Source organism: Erythrolamprus reginae, chromosome 3 (assembly GCF_031021105.1).
Source record: "Erythrolamprus reginae isolate rEryReg1 chromosome 3, rEryReg1.hap1, whole genome shotgun sequence".
NCBI classification, from domain to species: Eukaryota; Metazoa; Chordata; class Lepidosauria; order Squamata; family Dipsadidae; genus Erythrolamprus; species Erythrolamprus reginae.
In genome coordinates, this window is record NC_091952.1 from 91703325 (window position 1) to 91722856 (window position 19532).

General features: G+C 38.1%; 1 protein-coding gene across 4 annotated transcripts in view; it reads right to left on the reverse strand.

Annotated features, from left to right (window-relative positions):
• Nucleotides 1-19532, reverse strand: part of ZZZ3 (zinc finger ZZ-type containing 3) — a 67949-nt gene that overhangs the window by 14018 nt on the left and 34399 nt on the right. For all 4 annotated transcript variants that reach the window (XM_070746194.1, XM_070746192.1, XM_070746193.1 and 1 more), the window contains exons 4-9: nucleotides 9295-9433; nucleotides 7626-7773; nucleotides 7433-7548; nucleotides 6242-6316; nucleotides 3989-4090; nucleotides 2019-2114 (exon numbers count right to left, since the gene is read on the reverse strand). In XM_070746194.1, the coding sequence (XP_070602295.1) occupies nucleotides 2019-2114; nucleotides 3989-4090; nucleotides 6242-6316; nucleotides 7433-7548; nucleotides 7626-7773; nucleotides 9295-9433 (676 nt within the window). The remainder of the gene's footprint in view (nucleotides 1-2018; nucleotides 2115-3988; nucleotides 4091-6241; nucleotides 6317-7432; nucleotides 7549-7625; nucleotides 7774-9294; nucleotides 9434-19532) is intronic.

A 19532-nucleotide genomic window follows, 5' to 3' on the forward strand; every position in this document is an offset into this window, starting at 1 on the left:
GCCAGTGATGGCAAACCTTTTTTTGCCTTGGGTGCCGAAAGAGCATATGCATGTGTTACCGCGCATATGCGAGTGCCCACACCCATAATTCAATGCCTGGGGAGAGAGAAAACAGCTTTCCCCACTCCCCATAGACCCTCAGAAGGCCGGAAACTTCTGGTGGACCCAGTAGACTCGTGTTTTGCCCTCCCCAAGTTCCAAAGGCTTTCCTGAAGCAGGGGAGGGTAAAAATGCCTTTTTTACCTTCCCCTCACCCATCCACCCCCAGGAGGCTCTCCGGAAGCCAAAATTGCCCTCCCAGCAGCTCTGTGCGAGCCAAAACTCAGCTGGCCGGCACACACATGCATGTTAGAGCTGAGCTAGGGCAATGGCTCCCATGCCAACAGATATGGCTCCCATAGGTTCGCCATCACTGTTTTAAGCAGAGATCAAGAAATGCCATTTTTAAAGAATGAGAAAAAATGTGGGCTACCTAAAAAGCTTTTAACAATATCTGTTTAATGTCTGTTATAACATTATTCTCAGCTAATCATAAATATTTTGGAAAATAATTTTTTCAATTAGTCATTTTTCCAAAATAGCATATTTAGCACTGCTGTTCCCAAAGTGTAATTGCACATTTCTGTGAGGCAGCTTTCATAATGACATTTTGCCACATTAAATTATCAACTCTACAGAAGCATTTTGTACTTCAAATTTTAAAGAAACAGACATTGATTTAATTTCAGTAATGCATAAAGTAACTCTATTATTACTAGGCACTAGACATTGTTTCATAAATATTTCCTTGCCATATTCCACATTGCTTTTAACAATGGCAGGACTTGTAATGTACTAACAAGTTCTCAAAAATTCAGGGAGATATTCAGAGATGTATCTGCTTTGAAAGTAGGCCATGATGAAGTGTACAGCACAATCAAACACCAGGAGTTTAGCATGGGAAGTATTTTATGTCTTTTGTATCATGTCAAAATGTTTTACAAAGTCAACATATTGTCCCCAACAATCTAGATCCTTATTTTACCAACTTCATAAGCATGGGAAACTGAGCCAATTTTGTACAAGTGAGGATTGAACTGCTGTCACTCGGCAGAATTAGCCTGCAATACTGCATTCTAACCACTGTGCCACCATAGCTCAAGGGATAGAATCTTCCCAATGCACACACGCAAAAACACACAAGGTGTAGTACAAGAGAAGTTAAAATCACAATAGGTTCTCATCTTAGGAAAATATTTCTGGGAAAAATGATTAAAAAAATCAAAAAGTACAATAAAGAATGTTCTTTTTGTGCCAACTCAGAAAGTTCAAGCTGCCCAAGGAGCTGCTGATACGGTTCTACAGAGGAATCATTGAGTCTGTCATCTGCACCTCTATAACTGTCTGGTCCAGTTCTGCAACCCAACAAGACAGACACAGACTTCAGAAGATAATCAGAACTGCAGAAAAAACAATTACTGCCAACCTGCCTTCCATTGAGGACCTGTATACTGCACCAGAGGGCCGTGAAAATATTTTCTGACCCCTGGTATCCTGGACATAAATTGTTTTACCTTCAAAACGTCGCTATAGAGCACTGCACACCAAGACAACTAGACACAAGAACAGGTTTTTTCCTGAATACCATCACTCTGCTAAACAAATAATTGCCTCACCACTGTCAAACTAGGGCTGCATTACTATTACCATTAGTCTTCTCATCGTTCCTATCATCCATCTTCTCCCACTTATGACTGTACGTTGTTGCTTGTATCCTTACAATTTATATTAATATTGTTTCCTGATTGCTTATTTGTACCCTATGACAATCATTAAGTGTTGTACTTCATGATTTTTGACAAATGTGTGTACACTAAGAGCATGTTTTTTATGTAGAATGGGAGCATATGTACCAAAGACAAATTCTTTGTGTGTCCAATCACACTTGACCAATAAAGAATTCTATTCTATTCTAACCCACTTATTATGGACTGAAGGACAGCAAACCTCAGAAATTAATCCAAAAACTTGTGATTTACCTTTTTAGAATATAAATACAAGTTTGGTGTTCTGCCTGGAACTGGAATACCAGCTTTAGTCAGTTTTATGAAATATTTCTGTACTCTGCTGGCAACCTAAAGACAAAGGAAAATATATTAAAAATATATAAAAATAAAATACTTGAACACTGAATAATATGTACACTAAGACTTAATTTTAAAAAAATAAATATGAGTGACTCCTCCTGCTACCAAGTTGTTTTGTATATTAGGAAAAAATAAGAGGAACATACTCTTCTCCACTCATAAAGACTCTCCAGTTCATCTTCAAAGTCCTCATCAAAACCAACTTCATTAAGTTTCCGAATTTTATATTTTCCCTAGTGCATTTAGAGTAAAAATGGCTTGTGCATATTTAGAGTGTAATCTGCACTAAAATATATTAAATATATATATTATGAATAGCATATATATCAATATAATATAAATAGCATAATATATGCCATTTCCCATCCAGTTACATCTTAAAATATTCTCAGTTCTCCAGCATTACCCCTGAGATAACCTTAGCAAAGAAGTCAGGAGTCAGAACAGAAAGATGGTATGTGTTATTGAAACAGTCCCTTATGAAGTAATGTCTTCTGATATAGATTGGGTTTTTAAAAATAAACATCCTTATTTCACTAATTCATTTTTCTTTTTAATATTTAATGAGGCCACTAAGAGAGGTCATTTGTCAGCATGGGACCATACATCCCTGTCCTTCAGGCAATCAAGTAAGTCTGTCAAGGTTCTGCCCAGTGTTTGGAGGTTACAGAGATCAGGATGGGAAACTTTCTATCTTTGCTTCTAAATAGGGTTGAACTTAATGCACAAATTGAAGGTCCTCCTGGAGTCCCAGTTCTTGCTTGATAAGAGCACAAGATTTTTACACAAATTTGTCTTATCTAGATCAGAAGGCCTGCTTGCTGGTACTTTGCCCTAATCACTTCCCGTGTTAGTATTTTTATTTAAATATGCTATATATGGGATTGTCCTTGAAAGTCATTTGGAACCAATAAATGGGCAAAAATGCAGCATCCCTGGTAGTTATGGGCTCATGCCCATGTAACATCATTATGTAGCACAGTAAATTGGCTTCCTTTAATCTTTTAAATGTTTGAGATGCTGGATGCCAGCAATAAAGGCCCTATATGGCACCAGACTGTTATTTGCAGAACTGCCTCTAACCCAATGATATCTGCCTGTCCCACACATTCTAACAGGCAGGTGCATTTCTTTAAAATAATGCCATTCGATGGGACTCAGCGACAGATTAGGTCCCACAGAGTTGGCCTTCTCCGGGTCCCGTCGACTAAACAATGCCGTTCAGCAGGACCCAGGGAAAGAGCCTTCTCTGTGGCTGCCCCGACCCTCTGGAACCAGCTCTCCCCGGAGATTAGAACTGCCCCCACCCTCCTTGCCTTTCGTAAACTCCTTAAAACCCACCTCTGCCATCAGGCATGGGGGAATTGACACATCTCCCCCGGGCCTATACAGTTTATGCATGGTATGTTTGTGTGTATGTTTGCTTTTAATAATGGGGTTTTTAGTGTTTTTTCTTAAATTATTAGATTTGTTGTACATTGTTTTATTATTGCTGTGAGCCGCCCCGAGTCTACAGAGGGGGGCGGCATACAAATCTAATAAATGAATGAATGAATGAATGAATGAATGAATGAATAAATAAATGTCTTTCACATTTTGGCATCTGTCCTGTAGAACGATCTTTACATCCACTCCTGACATGTGGATGACCCCAAACTTGTTGGCCTTCAGAAAGGCAGCAAAAACATGGCTTTTAGCTTTGGGGTTAGAATGAGTGGAACAGCATCTATAGAAAGCCATCCATTGTATTTTAATCATATTTGTTTATAATAAACAAAATTGTTTTCTTTTATAACCTGTTTTATTAAATAAAAAACATATTTATTAGTTTTCTAAAAATTAACAATAATGCAGCTCAATACCTGCTTTGCAGTTCTATTACCCAAATCATCTGCAATTTTTTGCCATCGCCGGGATTCTACTTCTTCTGGAGGATATTTCAAAAGTAGTTGTTCAAGTTTTTTCTGAAATGATGAACAATGATAGTTGTCAATACAATATGATTCTCACAAAAAATAACTCCAGTTATCTTTAATGGAAGTTGGGCAAGGGGAAAGAAGAAGAAAAAAGAAGAAAAACAAGATCAAAGCTATAGGACAAGGGTCGGCAAAGTACAACTTGCGAACTACATGTGACTCTTTGCCCCCTAGAGTGTGGCTGTTTCAAATGTGTATTTTTGAGTCTTGCAGCCTCCTCCAACGAAAGCGGCATTTCAGGCGAGCCAGGTAATTGAAGGGATCTGGGCAGGATTATTTTGTTTTTTTGTCTTTTGCAAGCAGGAGTGAAGCACTTCATTATGTTCCATGCTGGCAGGGGTGGGGAAAGTTGGCTTTTATAATTTGTTGACTTCAACTCCCAGATTTCCTGAGCCAATCATGCTAGCTCAAGAATTCTGGGAGTTGAAGACCACAGTAATAACAAAACTAACTTTTCCCGCCTCTAACAGGGACCACCCACAGCAAGAGGGTTGGTTGGTGAGAGATTTGAACACCTCGTGCTACAAAAGTCTGAATCCCCGAGAAAAAATGCCTTGCAGGATCAACCTTGGAATTGAAGTGGAGATTTAAGTTACCTGGTGTGTGTCCCTTGGGCTGAAAGTCCGGCTTTGTTTGATTACAATTGACTTGAGCAGCAGGCTTCACTCTCCGCATTGAGGGTCCTGGCCCTTTCTCCCCCTTTCCCCCTCCATTCTTTTTTTCCTGGGAACTAAGCATACATCTGCTTAGTAAATAAAGAGTTTAATTTGGCAGAATCTACTGGGAATGTTGCTGCCTGGGCTCATGCTTGTAGTGATGGAATAATGCAGATAAAAAGGTGGGGCTAAAGGTTGACGTTGGGAATGAAAAGTTTGGTGAGGGGGGGAGCCAAATCAAGCAATTTATGCCTCTTGTCTGATGGTGATGCAGATACTACCAGTGATCTTGTTACAGAATGAATGGTCTGCCTTGCAAAATGTAAGTTGTATTTGATGTTATTAGAAAACTCTCTTGATTTGCATGCTGGTATGTAGGGAGGGAGGAAAAAAGGCAAACTCAGAAAGCAGCAGCCATCGGATTTCCCCTTCTTCTACATGGGTAAAGATGGCTCTTTTATCACTTCAACTCCCAGAATTTCTGAGCTAGCATGATTGGCTCAGGAATTCTTGGAGTTGAAGTCCACAAGTCATAAAAGAGACAATTGGAATCCAGAGGAACTGAAAACAGGCAGAGTTTGGGCAGAGATGCTGAAAGAAGGTGCTTAAAAGCAGGCTGCAGATCCAAAGATCCTTAATTTACAGCTTTGCCAGGTTTAGGCTGGAAATCATTCCACATGCACACACAGCCTTCATTCTGGCTGTTGCTATTAACTTGGAGAAAGAAGATATGTTGATTTTTAACTCCTGGAATGTATTCCTGACTCATATAACCAACTGAACAAACTAGCATTTGCTGTTCTTTTCTTATTCAGGTCTACGTATTTATGTGAACAATTATTTTCAAGCATGAACCTTGTCAAGAATAAATTGAGAAGTTGTCTTATTGATGAGAACCTGGAATTGTGCCTAAAATTAAAAACAACATCATACAAACCTGACTTAGCCAAACTTTCCAAGGAGATGCAAGCCCATTGTTCACATCAGTGTTTGTCACAATTTAATTTTATGCATGCAATAAATTGTAATGAATAATTTATCAATAAATAATATAATTATTAAGTACGATATCAAGTTTTATTCAACATACAGTTTAACTAAGACTTAAAACTTTAACACAGAGATATAGAGATGGAGGGGGAGAGAGATACAGATGGGGGAAAGAGGGAGAGAGAGAAATATAGAAAGAGGGAGGAGATAGAGGAGAGAGGGGGCAAGATACAGAGACGGGGAAAGAGGGAGACATAGAAGGGTTTTGTGGTTCCCAGTTCTCTGTCCTCATGACCAGCTGGGTAGGTGTGGCTGGGGGGGGGCTATCATGTGACTGGGTGGGAGTGATGTTTAGTTAGCCACGCCCACTCAGGTTATGTGGCTCCCAGTCTTTTTTTTTCTGTGAGAAACGGGTTCAAATGGCTCTTTAAGTGTTTAAGTTTGCCGACCCCTGCTATAGGGTAATCTCATTTTAAATAAGTTATTGCATTACCTGTTCTTCTATTGTCCACAGCTGATTAAAAGATTCAGGTTTGGTCTCATCACAAAGTCGTCCCCTTATCATTTGCTGAAATACAGTACATAACAAGAAAAGAATTTAGATAATATGCATAACTGAATTTCAGTCAAATAAAAAGGGTTATCATTCGGTTACCAAAATAAATCACATATCGCACCAAAACTAAATACTATATTGATAGCAACCACAAAGTATTTTGATGCCATTTTAGGACTTCAGATTTCAAATTATATCTCATATCCATATTTTATATTTCTTTATCAAGTTTGATAACTGAACCTAAAATGGAATGGAATCCTGTCCCTTCAGCTCCGCTCTTTCCTCTTGGCATACTTAGCCCCCTTTTCAGCCAAGGAGTAAACAAAACATTCAGAGTGTGTTGGGCGGCACAAAAATTAAATAAATAAATAAAATAATTGCCTAATTGCTCCTCCTTTCTCAAGTACTATTCTTATGAACCCATTCTCTCAACAGGAACCTCTGGTTTAAAATCTATTCTTTCTACAGGAGCTGAGCTAGCAACTCTTTGCTCTTCATCCATTATTACTAATCATAATCAAACCTGTAAACAGCCAACCAGCAGCTGTCATTTCACCTCCCATCCCTTTTTATCCTGTTTCTGATATGGAAAGATTTTGAAAGCCTTTAGTCCTCATTCACTACAATGGAGTCAATTTATCACATGAACTTCATAGCTGAGCAATGACCAGAAAGGTGATTAGATTTGGCGTTTTCTAGCCCCAGTCTGATACCATAAGCAAAACAGCGCATTCTGAAGGAAAATACTTTCTGGTTTGTACTACTGAGCAGGAAATGGTAAATTGCTAGAAAGTTGCATTCCTTGCCTTTCAAGCAGGAAACCTAGCTTCATTTATTGACCAAAAAAGGAAGAACAACAGAGCTACAACCAGTTAAGTCACTCCTAGCAAAGCTAAAGACCATGCAGAGATAAACACATGCATTGACCTAACTATCACCTACTGATCTAGTTGGAAGTGGATACTGTGACTTTGACAATGAGGCATTGTAGCATTTGTCTAGAAGAAGTTTAAGAATAATTTGCTCAAACGGCAAAGACGACAATTCTTCTCAATAAATTATCTACATTTTTCAAAGAGCTACTTTGGAAAATATGGGCGTTACTTTAGTTCTGTTCATATTTACTTGTGGACGGTTATTCGTTGAAGATTCTGGACAATCACTACAAGGCAAAACAGAATATGAAGTAGCCTCTCCATCCTTTATGGGATCCAAAGGGCTTTTTGGTCTTGCAGGTAAACCTACAAAAATAAAAAAGAATGAATATAGTGCAGTAATAACGCTTTTCTTCTGTAAAGCATAATCATTTTATACTTACCTTTATCAAAAATAAGCTTGGCTCGTCTACTGTTACGCTTTCGGTTTCTGAATTCTCTTTCAAAATTCCCAAGGCTTGTGGTATATTGGTCCCAAGATATCTCTGGCAACTTGACGACTCTTTGTGGAAATGGAAGCCCTAAATCAACCTGACATGGGGAGGGGGAAGTGAAACATTTACATAGAAAGTATACCAATAATATGATATAAAGTTACATATATTTGGACTAATACAGTGCTTTTTAAATAATAGAGTGCGCCCTCTGGAGGGGCTCAGAGCGATGCCAGGGGACATGACCCGGGGAACATGCTCTTTTTTTTGCTGCAGGGAGTAGGATGCATTCCTCGGAGTTGTGTCCAAGGCAGCTCATTCTAAAAGAAAGTGTCTCGTAAGTTCAAGAAGTCTGATTGAACTTGTGAAACGTTTTCTTTTAGAATGGGCTGCCCTGGACAAAATGCCAAGCAACGTGACGGAGGACCTGAACGAGTGTCAGGTAGGGTGCAATTTGGGGATTATTTACATTTGTGATGGAGAATTAGGGGGGACACAAAATGTTTACTTCTTCCTGGGGGAAGGGGGTGTAACAGAAAATAAGTGAGAAGCAATGGACTAACATTAAGGCAATGCCAGATCTCAAGCTTTGCATTACTCTACTGCCACACATTTAAGGAATTATTCCAAGAGTAATAAAAGCACAGTACAGTACATAAAATATAGAAAAAGCAGAAAATGATGGCTCATTAAACAGATCATCTTTAAAATAGTTATAGACTAATGCTTAAAATTTCATCACCATTTGTTGTCTTTTTCAATTGCTCACTTAAGATTCTGAACAATTATATCCTGAGGTCTCAAAGAGACCAAAAATTTTAAAAACTGAACAATGTTATATATAGATAGATAGATAGATAGATAGATAGATAGATAAATAGATAGATAGATACCATCTCTTTTTTTGGATTATAATGTGCACCACAGTATAAGACACACCAGGATTTTGAAGAGGTAAACAACAACAAAAAGTCCAGCACCCAGGATCACTCTACAGGCCTCCTAAACCCTCTGCATGCCCATTTTTTTTTTAGAAAAATGAGTCCATTTTTTACCTCCCAAACCCCCCACACTTGCCCTCCCAAGCCACCAAGAGCACTTTGTAGGACTCTCTGTACACCCCTTATTTGTGAAAAATGGGACGTGCAAGATGGGGGTTTTGGAGGCCAAAAATGGCTTTTTCAGATGCCCCAAATTTCCACCCTTTTTTTTAATACTCCAAAAATAGATTAAATGTAATATCACTTTTTGCTTCATTATAGTTCTTTAATAATAAAACACATTCCACAAAATCAATAATCTGATGATAAAATTATCAAATGATATATTCAGTTGCTATTTTCCAGTGATGTAATGAAGCAAGAACATTGGTGTAATATTGAATACAAGAAATACTGAAGGCAGAAAAGAACTAGTGCTACCATTCAACCAATTTCATGAATAAATGACTAATTCAATTTTAAATAAAAACAGCTTTGGAGAAATGATTTTAGAGCAATAGATGCAAGGGCTCCTCTGCAGAGATACCCTACTCACTTATTTACTCTCACTGTCTGCAGAAGGTGAATAAGTTATAAGTTATCAAACATCACTTATGAGAAGATTCCCATTGCTATACCTTCTTCTGGAGACTTTCCACAAATCCAATGGGATCTTTCAGTGCTTCTCTCTGATGTCTGCCTAAACTCTCAAGATCTTGGACTGCTTGAGTTCGCTGAGCCTCGAGTACTGCAATCGTTTGTAACAGTCTCTGATAACTACAGAGATAAAGGGAAACAGCTCACTATAGACTTCTATGCTCAAGCAAACCAAAGTGGGAGTAGAAATGAAAGCAAAAACAAAACCTTAGCATCCAGCACATTTATCTGAAAGACTCAAGCAAAAAAATTAATAAAACTATGAATATTACAAGTATTTTTTAAAGTCAGAAATTCTTTTAATATTCAACAATAGTAATGCAAGCAACATTTTTAAAAATCAACAATAAAACAAATGTTGCAGATTAAAAAAAACCCTAGATGCTGCATAACCTTTATGTAAACGTCAGATTAAGCATCTATCTACTATATCATCAAAAAAAAAATCCCACTGCCACCAAATTACTCCAATATCCTGAATCAATATCAGCCTGATAGCTACGTAATGGAAAAGTATACTGCTCAACAAAATAAAGGAACACTTAAACAACACAATATAACTCCAAGTAAATGAAACTTCTGTGAAATCAAACTGTCCATTTAGGAAGCAACACTGATTGACAATCAATTTCACATGCTGTTGTGCACACTCAACTTTGTACAGAACAAAGTAAATGAGAATATTTCATTCATTCAGATCTAGGTTGTGTTATTTGAGTGTTCCCCTTATTTTTTTGAGCAATATATATTTATAAATATTGCTTAAGTAGATTTTTAACTTCATTGCATACCTTCTAAAAATGTTTCAAGAATGAAATACATGTATGGTCTCATAGGTTTTGGTTATAACTCCAGTATAAAAAAAAGCACGGTGAACATTATAATTAATAAACAGCTAGACAGGACCAAATTGGGGAGGAGTATTAACGAAATTAATGAAAGCTTTTTAAGATCAACCCAAATTTTGTATGTGCAAAATACTGCTCTGCAAATAAAAATGAAGCCAAAATACAAATACTCAATAACAAAGAAACAAATTGCTTAAGATTTTGAAACTGAAAGTGTTATTTCAATATATTGCTATTTCCTAAAAGATGGCAACTAAGGCAAACTTCCTTGGAGAGAGAATTCTGTTAAGTGCACACTTAGAAAGACATCTCTATAAATTTATAAAAACCTGTAATTGGATCAGGTCAAAGTTTTAATTCTAGAGAGTACTGAAATAACTATTGCAGGCAACATTTTAATGCTCTGTCAAAGAAAATAATTTTACCAATAGAAGAGAGTACAGTGGTACCTCTACTTAAGAACACCTATACTTAAGAACCTTTCTAGATAAGAACTGGGTGTTCAAGATTTTTTTGCCTCTACTTAAGAACCATTTTCTACTTAAAAACCCGAGCCTGGAAAAATTTCCCAGGAAATTTGAGAGCGGCATGAAGGCCCAGCCAGTTTCCTGCCATTCCCCCTTTAATCCCAACCATCCGGGCTGCCAGAGGAGCCTTTGGGTGGCGCTTAAGGAGGCTTTGGTAGTCCAGCGCGAACGAAGCATTTTCCTTTCTCTGGGCGCTTGGACAGGGAATAAACCTCTGCCAGATCCCAGAGAAAAGAAATACTCCCTTCGCTCTGGGCAGCCGACGAGTCACCACAGCGAAGGAAAGGCGCAGGCTACAAAGCGAATGAGAGGGGAGCCCTTCAGCATGGGAAGGAAGAGGCAGCAGGTAGCAGCAGCAGCAGCCAGTGTATGGAAGGCAGTGTATGGGAAGCAGCCTCGCACCGGGTGTATGGGCTCGTCCTCGCCACCTCAGAGTCCCTCTTTTTTTTTAAGCCTTAAAAGTTTTGGATTTTTTTGATTCCCCTCACCTCATCTTCTTCCTTCGGCAGCGACTATCCTCCTCTTCTTCCTCCTCCTCCCACCCAAATTCCGAGCTTTTATTTCTTTCCCAATGGTTTTGAACGCATTATTTGCTTTTACATTGATTCCTATGGGAAAAATTGCTTCTACTTAAGAACGTTTCTACTTAAGAATCTGGTCACGGAACGAATTAAAGTTCTTAAGTAGAGGTACCACTGTATTTGTAGCTCAGGGTTGATCCTTAGTGATCTCTGAGCTTGGTTATTCTCTGTAAACATTTACAAACCGCACTCCCTTTTGGCACTGATGATGTTACCTGGTTAGGTAATGAAACATTTGCAAGAGAACAACAAAGGTCAAAGACCACCAAGCATAGTAATTTTAGCTCAACTTCTAGTTACATAAAATATTAATAAATGTATTTTTAGCTCCATAATCAAGTAGCTTGTTTCTGGGTGGCAACAAAGTTGTTTTAAAGAGTTTTGGTCTTTTCTTACATTTAATAAATACTTGTTGGAATTCTACATGAAAATCAACATTACAGTGAATGTTTTCAACCTTCAAGCTTATATCTCTCTCAGCTTCTTTCTGTCTGTCACACATAAATACAATAGATGCTATCCTAAAGAAGTAAACTATTGTACAAGTTGCCACAAATAAATATAGTATAATACTACTTTAATTATAAATGGATATGCTAGGATTTCTTTAGTTGTTTAGAAGTAGAGCAGTCTGCACTCATATAAAGAAGAACCAGAATACTATCCAGGTTTGAAGTGTCTGTATCAGCAATCAGTGACTGTATCGGCAATATGAATACAATTTAAGCAACAATTCATATTCATACAACATAAAATTGATTTGTATAACCTGAAATCATGAACATCTTGGTTTTGTTTCCTGATACGCTTAACTGAATGCATGGCAATATTTTCTCACTACAGTTGAAGATATGCATGCTTGCTTTATAATCATGCTGGGCTACATGACCATGGAAGAGTCTTTGGGGTCCCTTAACTAAAACCCAAGATGAACACCAGCCCCTTGAGTCAGACATGATCGGACAGGGGAAACCTTATCTTTTTATATTCTCAAACCACAATAGGAAGTTACATTTACAGACAAAACCTGAGAACGAAATATTCATAATTTTGAACTGATTATAAATTATAGGGCTTTTATGGTGCCTTATGATGAAGAAATACTTTACATCACATAGAAGTTCAAACACTGCTATTATTAGCAGAATATTTTTTTAAAATTGCATAAAATTATTTTTCATTCTTCATCAGATTTACAGGTACAGAGATGAACACAAACTTGTCAAAGTAAACAGCCTGAGATAATGAATTCTACTCAGAAATTTAGAAAAAAATATTGCAGAATTTAAAACAAAACTTTCTAAATTTTCATATTACTATCTACTATTAATCTCATAAAGCTATCGACCATGATATAGAATAAATATTATACATTAACAGAAGAATCTTCAAACAGATACATCTCTTCAAACACAGATACATCTTATAGCATAACATAACAATAAATACTGTTCAATAACAAACTGAAAAAAGCAATATGTTCGATTTGTTTTGGAATTCATTTTTTGAAATTGTTATACTGCATACACTCTTCGCACAGCATCAAGTTATCTCAAGATGGGTAGCCGATAAATGTCACAAACAAACAAATAAATAAATAAATGAAATACAACTCAATTCCTGACACTGATTGGATGTCTTTACACTATCTGTTCTGACATTGGAAGATAGCTTTGACTGCAATATTTGAGTATTATTTTTTACACTCTGAACTGTCAAAATAACTGCATCTCCATCTGTTAACATTCTTTACATATATTACTGATATAACAAATCAATTTTTGAAGATCTGCAATGAACTGTTTTGCAAATCTGGGGATGGGTCTAGCAGAGATTTTTCTCACCCAGATCTTGCTTCAGCAATTCCAAATAATTTCTGTTCTCAGCCATGCTTTTGCAGTTGGAACTGCTCAGTTTAAGATTGGATTTCTTTTAATAGTCTTTTTCTGCTTTGTAAGAGTATCTTCATTTTCAATGCTTGACAGTTATGAAGCATAAAGAAGTTCATTATTGTTGCAAGAAGACAGACTATCACAATCTGAGAAGCTGTAAAATCAGAAAATGTTCTCACCTTTGGAACTGTTTTCACAAAGCTAATTGAATTGAAAACTAATGAATCAATGGGGCTTTACTAAGAACTTTACAATTAAAAAAAGAGCAATGAATCAACTGAAAGAACACCCAAACGTCTACACCAGTTTTATTCACTGCTTGCTTAGCTTAACATCTGTAAATTTGACATAAACGGTACATGCATATTCAAATTTACAGGAAGATGTCATGCTCAACTTATGAATGACAGAAAAAGAATAAAGATTGTGCTAATTTCCATTCAACTAGGAATTCATTGAAATATATACAGCAGAGTACTCAAACTTTTTCACGCAACTAATTAAAGGTATTTACATGTGGCATTGCATATCGCACAATTACATTATCAATTTTTATGCTAAAACTTAAAAACCAAAAAACAAACACTTAATTTTAAAATATAAATATCCCAGAAGAAGCAATCCAAATAAAAAATAAATATAAACAATAAAATGGATCACGCATTGTGGAAAAGATTATGAAAAAGTGCTTTTGAGTCCACATGAGCCTTCTGTTTGTTTAAAAAAACCTGTTTTTTTACAGGTTTTCAAATTGTTTGCAGACAGACAAATCTTTTTTTCCCCCCAGGATTTCTCAGAATGCTGAAGAACAAGAAGTTTTGAAATAGTTGCTGTGCTTATGTAGGCTTCAGGCATTATCCTTAAACATGTAATGGCGGTGGTGGGGGGGTATTTTATTTTCCCAGGTAAAGAAGTTCTTTTCTCAATTAACTGACACTCACTTTATGTAAATATTCAAAGAATGTGTCAAGCTGCTCATGAACCAATATTTGTTAACAGATTTCTCTTCCAAGTATGTTCTTATTTTAATTTTCTGTCTATCATAACAAAATAGAAGCCCTGAAAAGAATGCTAATAGTAAACCAGAAAAAAAGCACATTTCTATTTCTACACAATATTATTTGGAAATCTAAATCAGATATACTGAACCTTTTCTTAACAAATAGTGACTTTCTAGCTAGTTTTCTCAGATAAAAGGCCCTAGGAAAGGGAATTAGGAAAGGTATTATGATTCAAAAGCTGAAATACAATTTAAAAGATGTTGAAAAAAAACCCAAAACAAAACCCACCTCTCTGGAAATTCTAGTGTGATCAGAATGTGGCACCCCAAGTATTGCTGAACTATCATCATCCCCAGACATACTCTAGAGCAGTGATGGCACACCTTTTTTGGTTCGCGTACCAAAAGTGTGTGTGTGCATATGCTAAATGTGTGCACATGCCCACACTCATTCCCTCCTACCCACACATGTACACACACACCTGCACTGCCCCTGTACATGCACAAAATCACTCCCCATCCCCGCGCATGCGCACAGGCCTTACTAAAGCCTGGGGTGGTGAAAAAACAACCAAAAAGGCAAACTGGAAGTTTGGAATAACGGACTTCCGGTTTGCCCATTGTGATGTTTTTTGCTTCCCTGAACCCTCCAGAGTAGCAAAAAACAGCACAACGGGCAAACCGGAAGTCCGTTTTTCCAAACTCCCGGTTCGCCCGTTGGGTAGTTTGTTTATTATTATTATTATTATTATTATTATTATTATTATTATTATTATTTATTTATTTATTAGATTTGTATGCCGCCCCTCTCCGTAGACTCGGGGAGGCTCACAACAATAACAAAGACAATGTAAGAACAAATCTAATAATTTAAAAAACACTAAAAACCCCATTATTAAAAGCAAGCATACACACAAACATACCATGTATAAACTGTATAGGCCCGGGGAAGATGTCTCAGTTTCCCCATGCCTGACGGCAGAGATGGGTCTTAAGAACTTTACGAAAGGCAAGGAGGGTGGGGGCAGTTCTGATCTCCGGGGGGAGCTGGTTCCAGAGGGTCAGGGCCACCACAGAGAAGGCTTTTCTCCTGGGTCCCACCAAACGACATTGTTTAGTCGACGGGACCCGAAGAAGGCCAACTCTGTGGCACCTAACCGGTCACTGGGATTCGTGCGGCAGAAGGCGGTCCCGGAGATATTCTGGTCCGATGCCATGAAGGGCTTTACAAGTCACGACCAACACTTTGAATTGTGACCAGAAATTGATCGGCAACCAATGTAGACTGCGGAGTGTTGGTGTAACACTCCTTGAACTCTCCAGAGGGCGAAATGGATTTCCCCAGACCAATAATCAGCTGGCCAGAGTGCACATGCCCACTGGAGCTGGCATAGGGCAACGCATGCCCTCCAATATAGCTCCACGTACTGTACTACCTGTAGCACAAATGTCATAGGTCCGCCATCAAGGCTCTAGAGCAGTGATGGCGAACCTATGGCACAGGTGCTACAGGTGGCATGCGGAGTCATATCTGCTGGCACACAAGCCGTTGCCTTAGCTCAGCTCCAGCATGCATGTGTGTGCCGGCCAGCTGACTTTTGGCTTGCACAGAGGCTCTGGGGGGATGTTTTTGGCTTCAAGAGAGCCTCTGGGGGGATGTAACAGGATGTTTTTACCCTGCCCCAGCTCCAGGGAAGCCTTTGGAGCCTGAGGAGGGCAAAACAGGGGCCTACTAGGCCCACCAGACGTTGGGAAACAGGCATTGAATTATGGGTGTGGGCACTCACGCATTTACAATAGTGCGCGTGCACGCTTTTACGGCATCCGAGGAAAAAGTTTCGCCATCACTGCTCTAGAGTAAAGACAAGTCACATATGCCAAGTTTTCATCTACAATTTCATACTCCTTTATTAGTTTCAGTTTATGAATGTTAGGATCAAAAAAACCTGCAGATCAACCAGTTTATATTTTTTTCACAATACTTTATTAAAAGAACTGCAAACTACTATAAATGAGGTAGACCCTTATGCAACAGCTGTTTATGTAGCATCTACAGGTAGTTCCAATTTATGACTATAATCAAATTCAGAATTACAGCTGTAAATCGTGCTGGTCACTAAGCAGGTTGCCACTTGACCACACTGGATTTTATGACTTTCTGTAGTGGTCATTAAAGAAACGCTGTGGTTGCTAAGTAAATGCCACGGAATGCTAAGCAATTTAGTCAAAAGGCAATTTTTCTCCAAAAATGAGGAGTAAGCACCAATCACAAAAAACCCATTATAAATGTATTTATTTGTTTTATATGCAGACCATCTCACTGCTGAAATGACTTTGAGTGGCTTGCAAAATAATAAAAATATAATGTTAAGAAAAACCATGGTCATGTGACTACAGGAGGCTGCAAATGGTTGTAAATGTGGCCTGTTGTGAAACAGCCAAAATATAATCACAGAGCTGCAGGTGGTGATAATGGTGATCAAAATGTCAAAACCAGGTCATAAATAGTTCTTGAGGAGAGGTCCATCGTAACTTTGAATTGTCTTAAGTGACTGCTCATAAGCCGAGAACTGTCAAACTGCCTGAATCACAGGCAAGATACAGTTCATTTCCTTAAATTAAATACCAGTTTTTGATTTCCCTGAGAATTACAGCTTGCATGTTCTGTTGTAAAATCACATATTATATTATATTACATTATATGTATTTAGATTTATCTGATGCCCATGTCCAATAGGAGAGTCATGAGAATAAATACCAACAATATAAAACAAGCAAGAACAATAAATACAAAAACAGTGTAAAATACATTTGTAACCCTAAGAAGCCATACATACTCTCACTCATTCATGGACCCAGGCTCTCTGGCTAAAGTCAAGTTTTGACGGCTTTCCTGAAGATCAGTAGGGTGGGGATAATATGGATCTCTGGAGGCAGTTGGTTACAAAGTGACGGAGCTGCCACAGAAAAAGCCCTTCCCCGAAGCCCCATCAGACAACATTGTTTGGCAGATGGGACCTGGAGAAGGCCAGAGAGGGGCATGGCCAAGCACCATGGCTACACGGAGCTCCCCGTGCTCTGCTGAGGAACCCTGATATCCATGTTGCCTGGGGACCCGGTTCGATTAGAACCGAGCCAGTACCACCCTGGAGACGTGATGAAGAAGGGAGACATCATCAGCGATCCGGAAAGGGGACGGCAACCCCCATGGAGCCAATAAAGAGCTCCTGATCTGGCACTGGACAACGGCTACAAGCTGTCTAAGCTGCGGCGGCCACAAACAGACTGATGAAATGGAATTTTGGATGGAAAGTCATCTGGAATGAAGCTTAAGAAAAGTGCCGGAGAAATAAGTTGGACAGTATAAATGGAGCTGGTGAGTTAATTTGCCAATGAAAAGACCTGGGACCAGATTAAAATGGGAACAAAAGCACTGCCAAAAACAACAAAAACCGGAAACAGCTAATTAGTACAGAAGGCTATAAAAGAAAAGAATTGCTAAAAAAAACCATTAATTAAAGCCCACCTTTTGAGAAGTCTTGGATATATTATTATATTGAATCAATTTTAATCTTTGAAGCTAAGCCATTTTTGAATCAGCAGGAATTGTTTGAAAACATTTTAGTATATTAACTAACAGGAAGAATGGACCTGGGGAGTCAATGAGGAGTGCCATCTGTTGGCTGGAGGAATTATTACTCTGGAAAATTTCGGTGGATGTTTAGACTGCTGCTGATCTTGGATAGGGAACATCATGACTTTTAGGCTCTGAAATAGATTGTTGCTGGCAGCTGGATTGATAGTGAAGACTGGTGAACGGTAAATTTTTGGAATATGATGTTTCTGAAGAAGAGAAACCTAACACTTTTTTAAAGGACTATTTTGAAGATTTAAAGAGATAATTTATGGAATGGGAAGACATGTTTAAACTTGCAATTGAGGAAGTTTTGGGGCGCAGTAAAGATTGTGATCAATTGATTGCAAGAAGTAAAAAAGAAAGCACCAAGGTGGAGAGGAAACCAGAAAGACAAAAAACAGGTGGAAGAAGACACAGTCTACGATGGAGATAATGAAAGGAACTATGAGAATGGACAGATTGAAGATCATACTGATTTTTTTTAATCAAAAGAACAACAGGAGGATGAAGAAACAGAGAAGGATAAAGACAAAGGAGGAAAGAACTTTGAGAACAAACAGGCTAAATGTTAAAATGATTACATTGGGATTATCAGTGATAAAAAAGGAACAAGGCGAGAAGTCTTAGAAAATGATGGAAATAAAAGGGGAGAGAATTTTGAAAATGGAGAGATTAAAGATTATATTGAATATGATTACTAAACTGTGATTAACAGTGATAAAAAGAATTGGGCGAGGATATAGAAAGAAAAAAGAGAGAGGGAAAGAAGTTGGGTGTACAAGGTTGCAAGAAAAAAAGAAGGGGAAGTTAAGATTAAAAGATGGAATCTTAAAAGAAAAAGGACACGATGATAAAATGGATGAGAAATATAGGCTACACAATTGATATAGATAGTTGGCAGGAATTATGGGAGCGGAATTATAAAATGACAATGTGAACTGCATTTAAAGAAAATATATATAAGATGTTTCATAGATGGTATATGTCACCAGACAAGTTAGCTAAGATGCTTAAAGGTTTGTTGATGAAATGTTGGAAATGTGCTAATTTACCTGGCTCTTTTTATCATATGTAGTGGACTTGCTCAGAAGGTCGAAAATATTGGATACAGATTCAACACTGGATACGGAAGATTCTGAAAAAGACTATTGAATTAAAGCCAGAAATATACTTTCTGGGCATTTTCCAGGAAGGTTTTAATAAAGAATAAATATACCTAATTATACATATAGTAATGACTGCGAAAGTTGCCTTACTGCTATTTCACCCCATGTCATCAGATGATCTCACCTGGTGGATTTATTTAAGTATTGAACAGGATAGTAAAGGGACCGACCCCTGCAGCACCCCACAGAGGAGGATCCGAGAGGTCAACCTCTGTCCTCTTGCTAACACCGACTGCAATCGGCTGGAGAGATAAGAGAACCACTGTAAAACGGTGCCTCCCACTCACAGTCCTCCAGCCGTTGCATAAGGATACCATGGTCAATGGTATCAAATGCTGCTGAGAGGTCAAGAAGCTCCAGGATAGAGGAATGCCCCCTATCCCGGGCATGCCAGAGATCATCTATAAGCATGACCAAAGCAGTTTCTGTGCTGTAGCTGGGTCTGAAGCCCAATTGAAATGGGTCTAGATAATTTCCTTCTTCCAAGGACCGTAGGAGTTGGAATACCACCACTTTCTTGACAAACTTACTCACAAAGTGTAGATTGGAAACAGAACAATAATTGTTC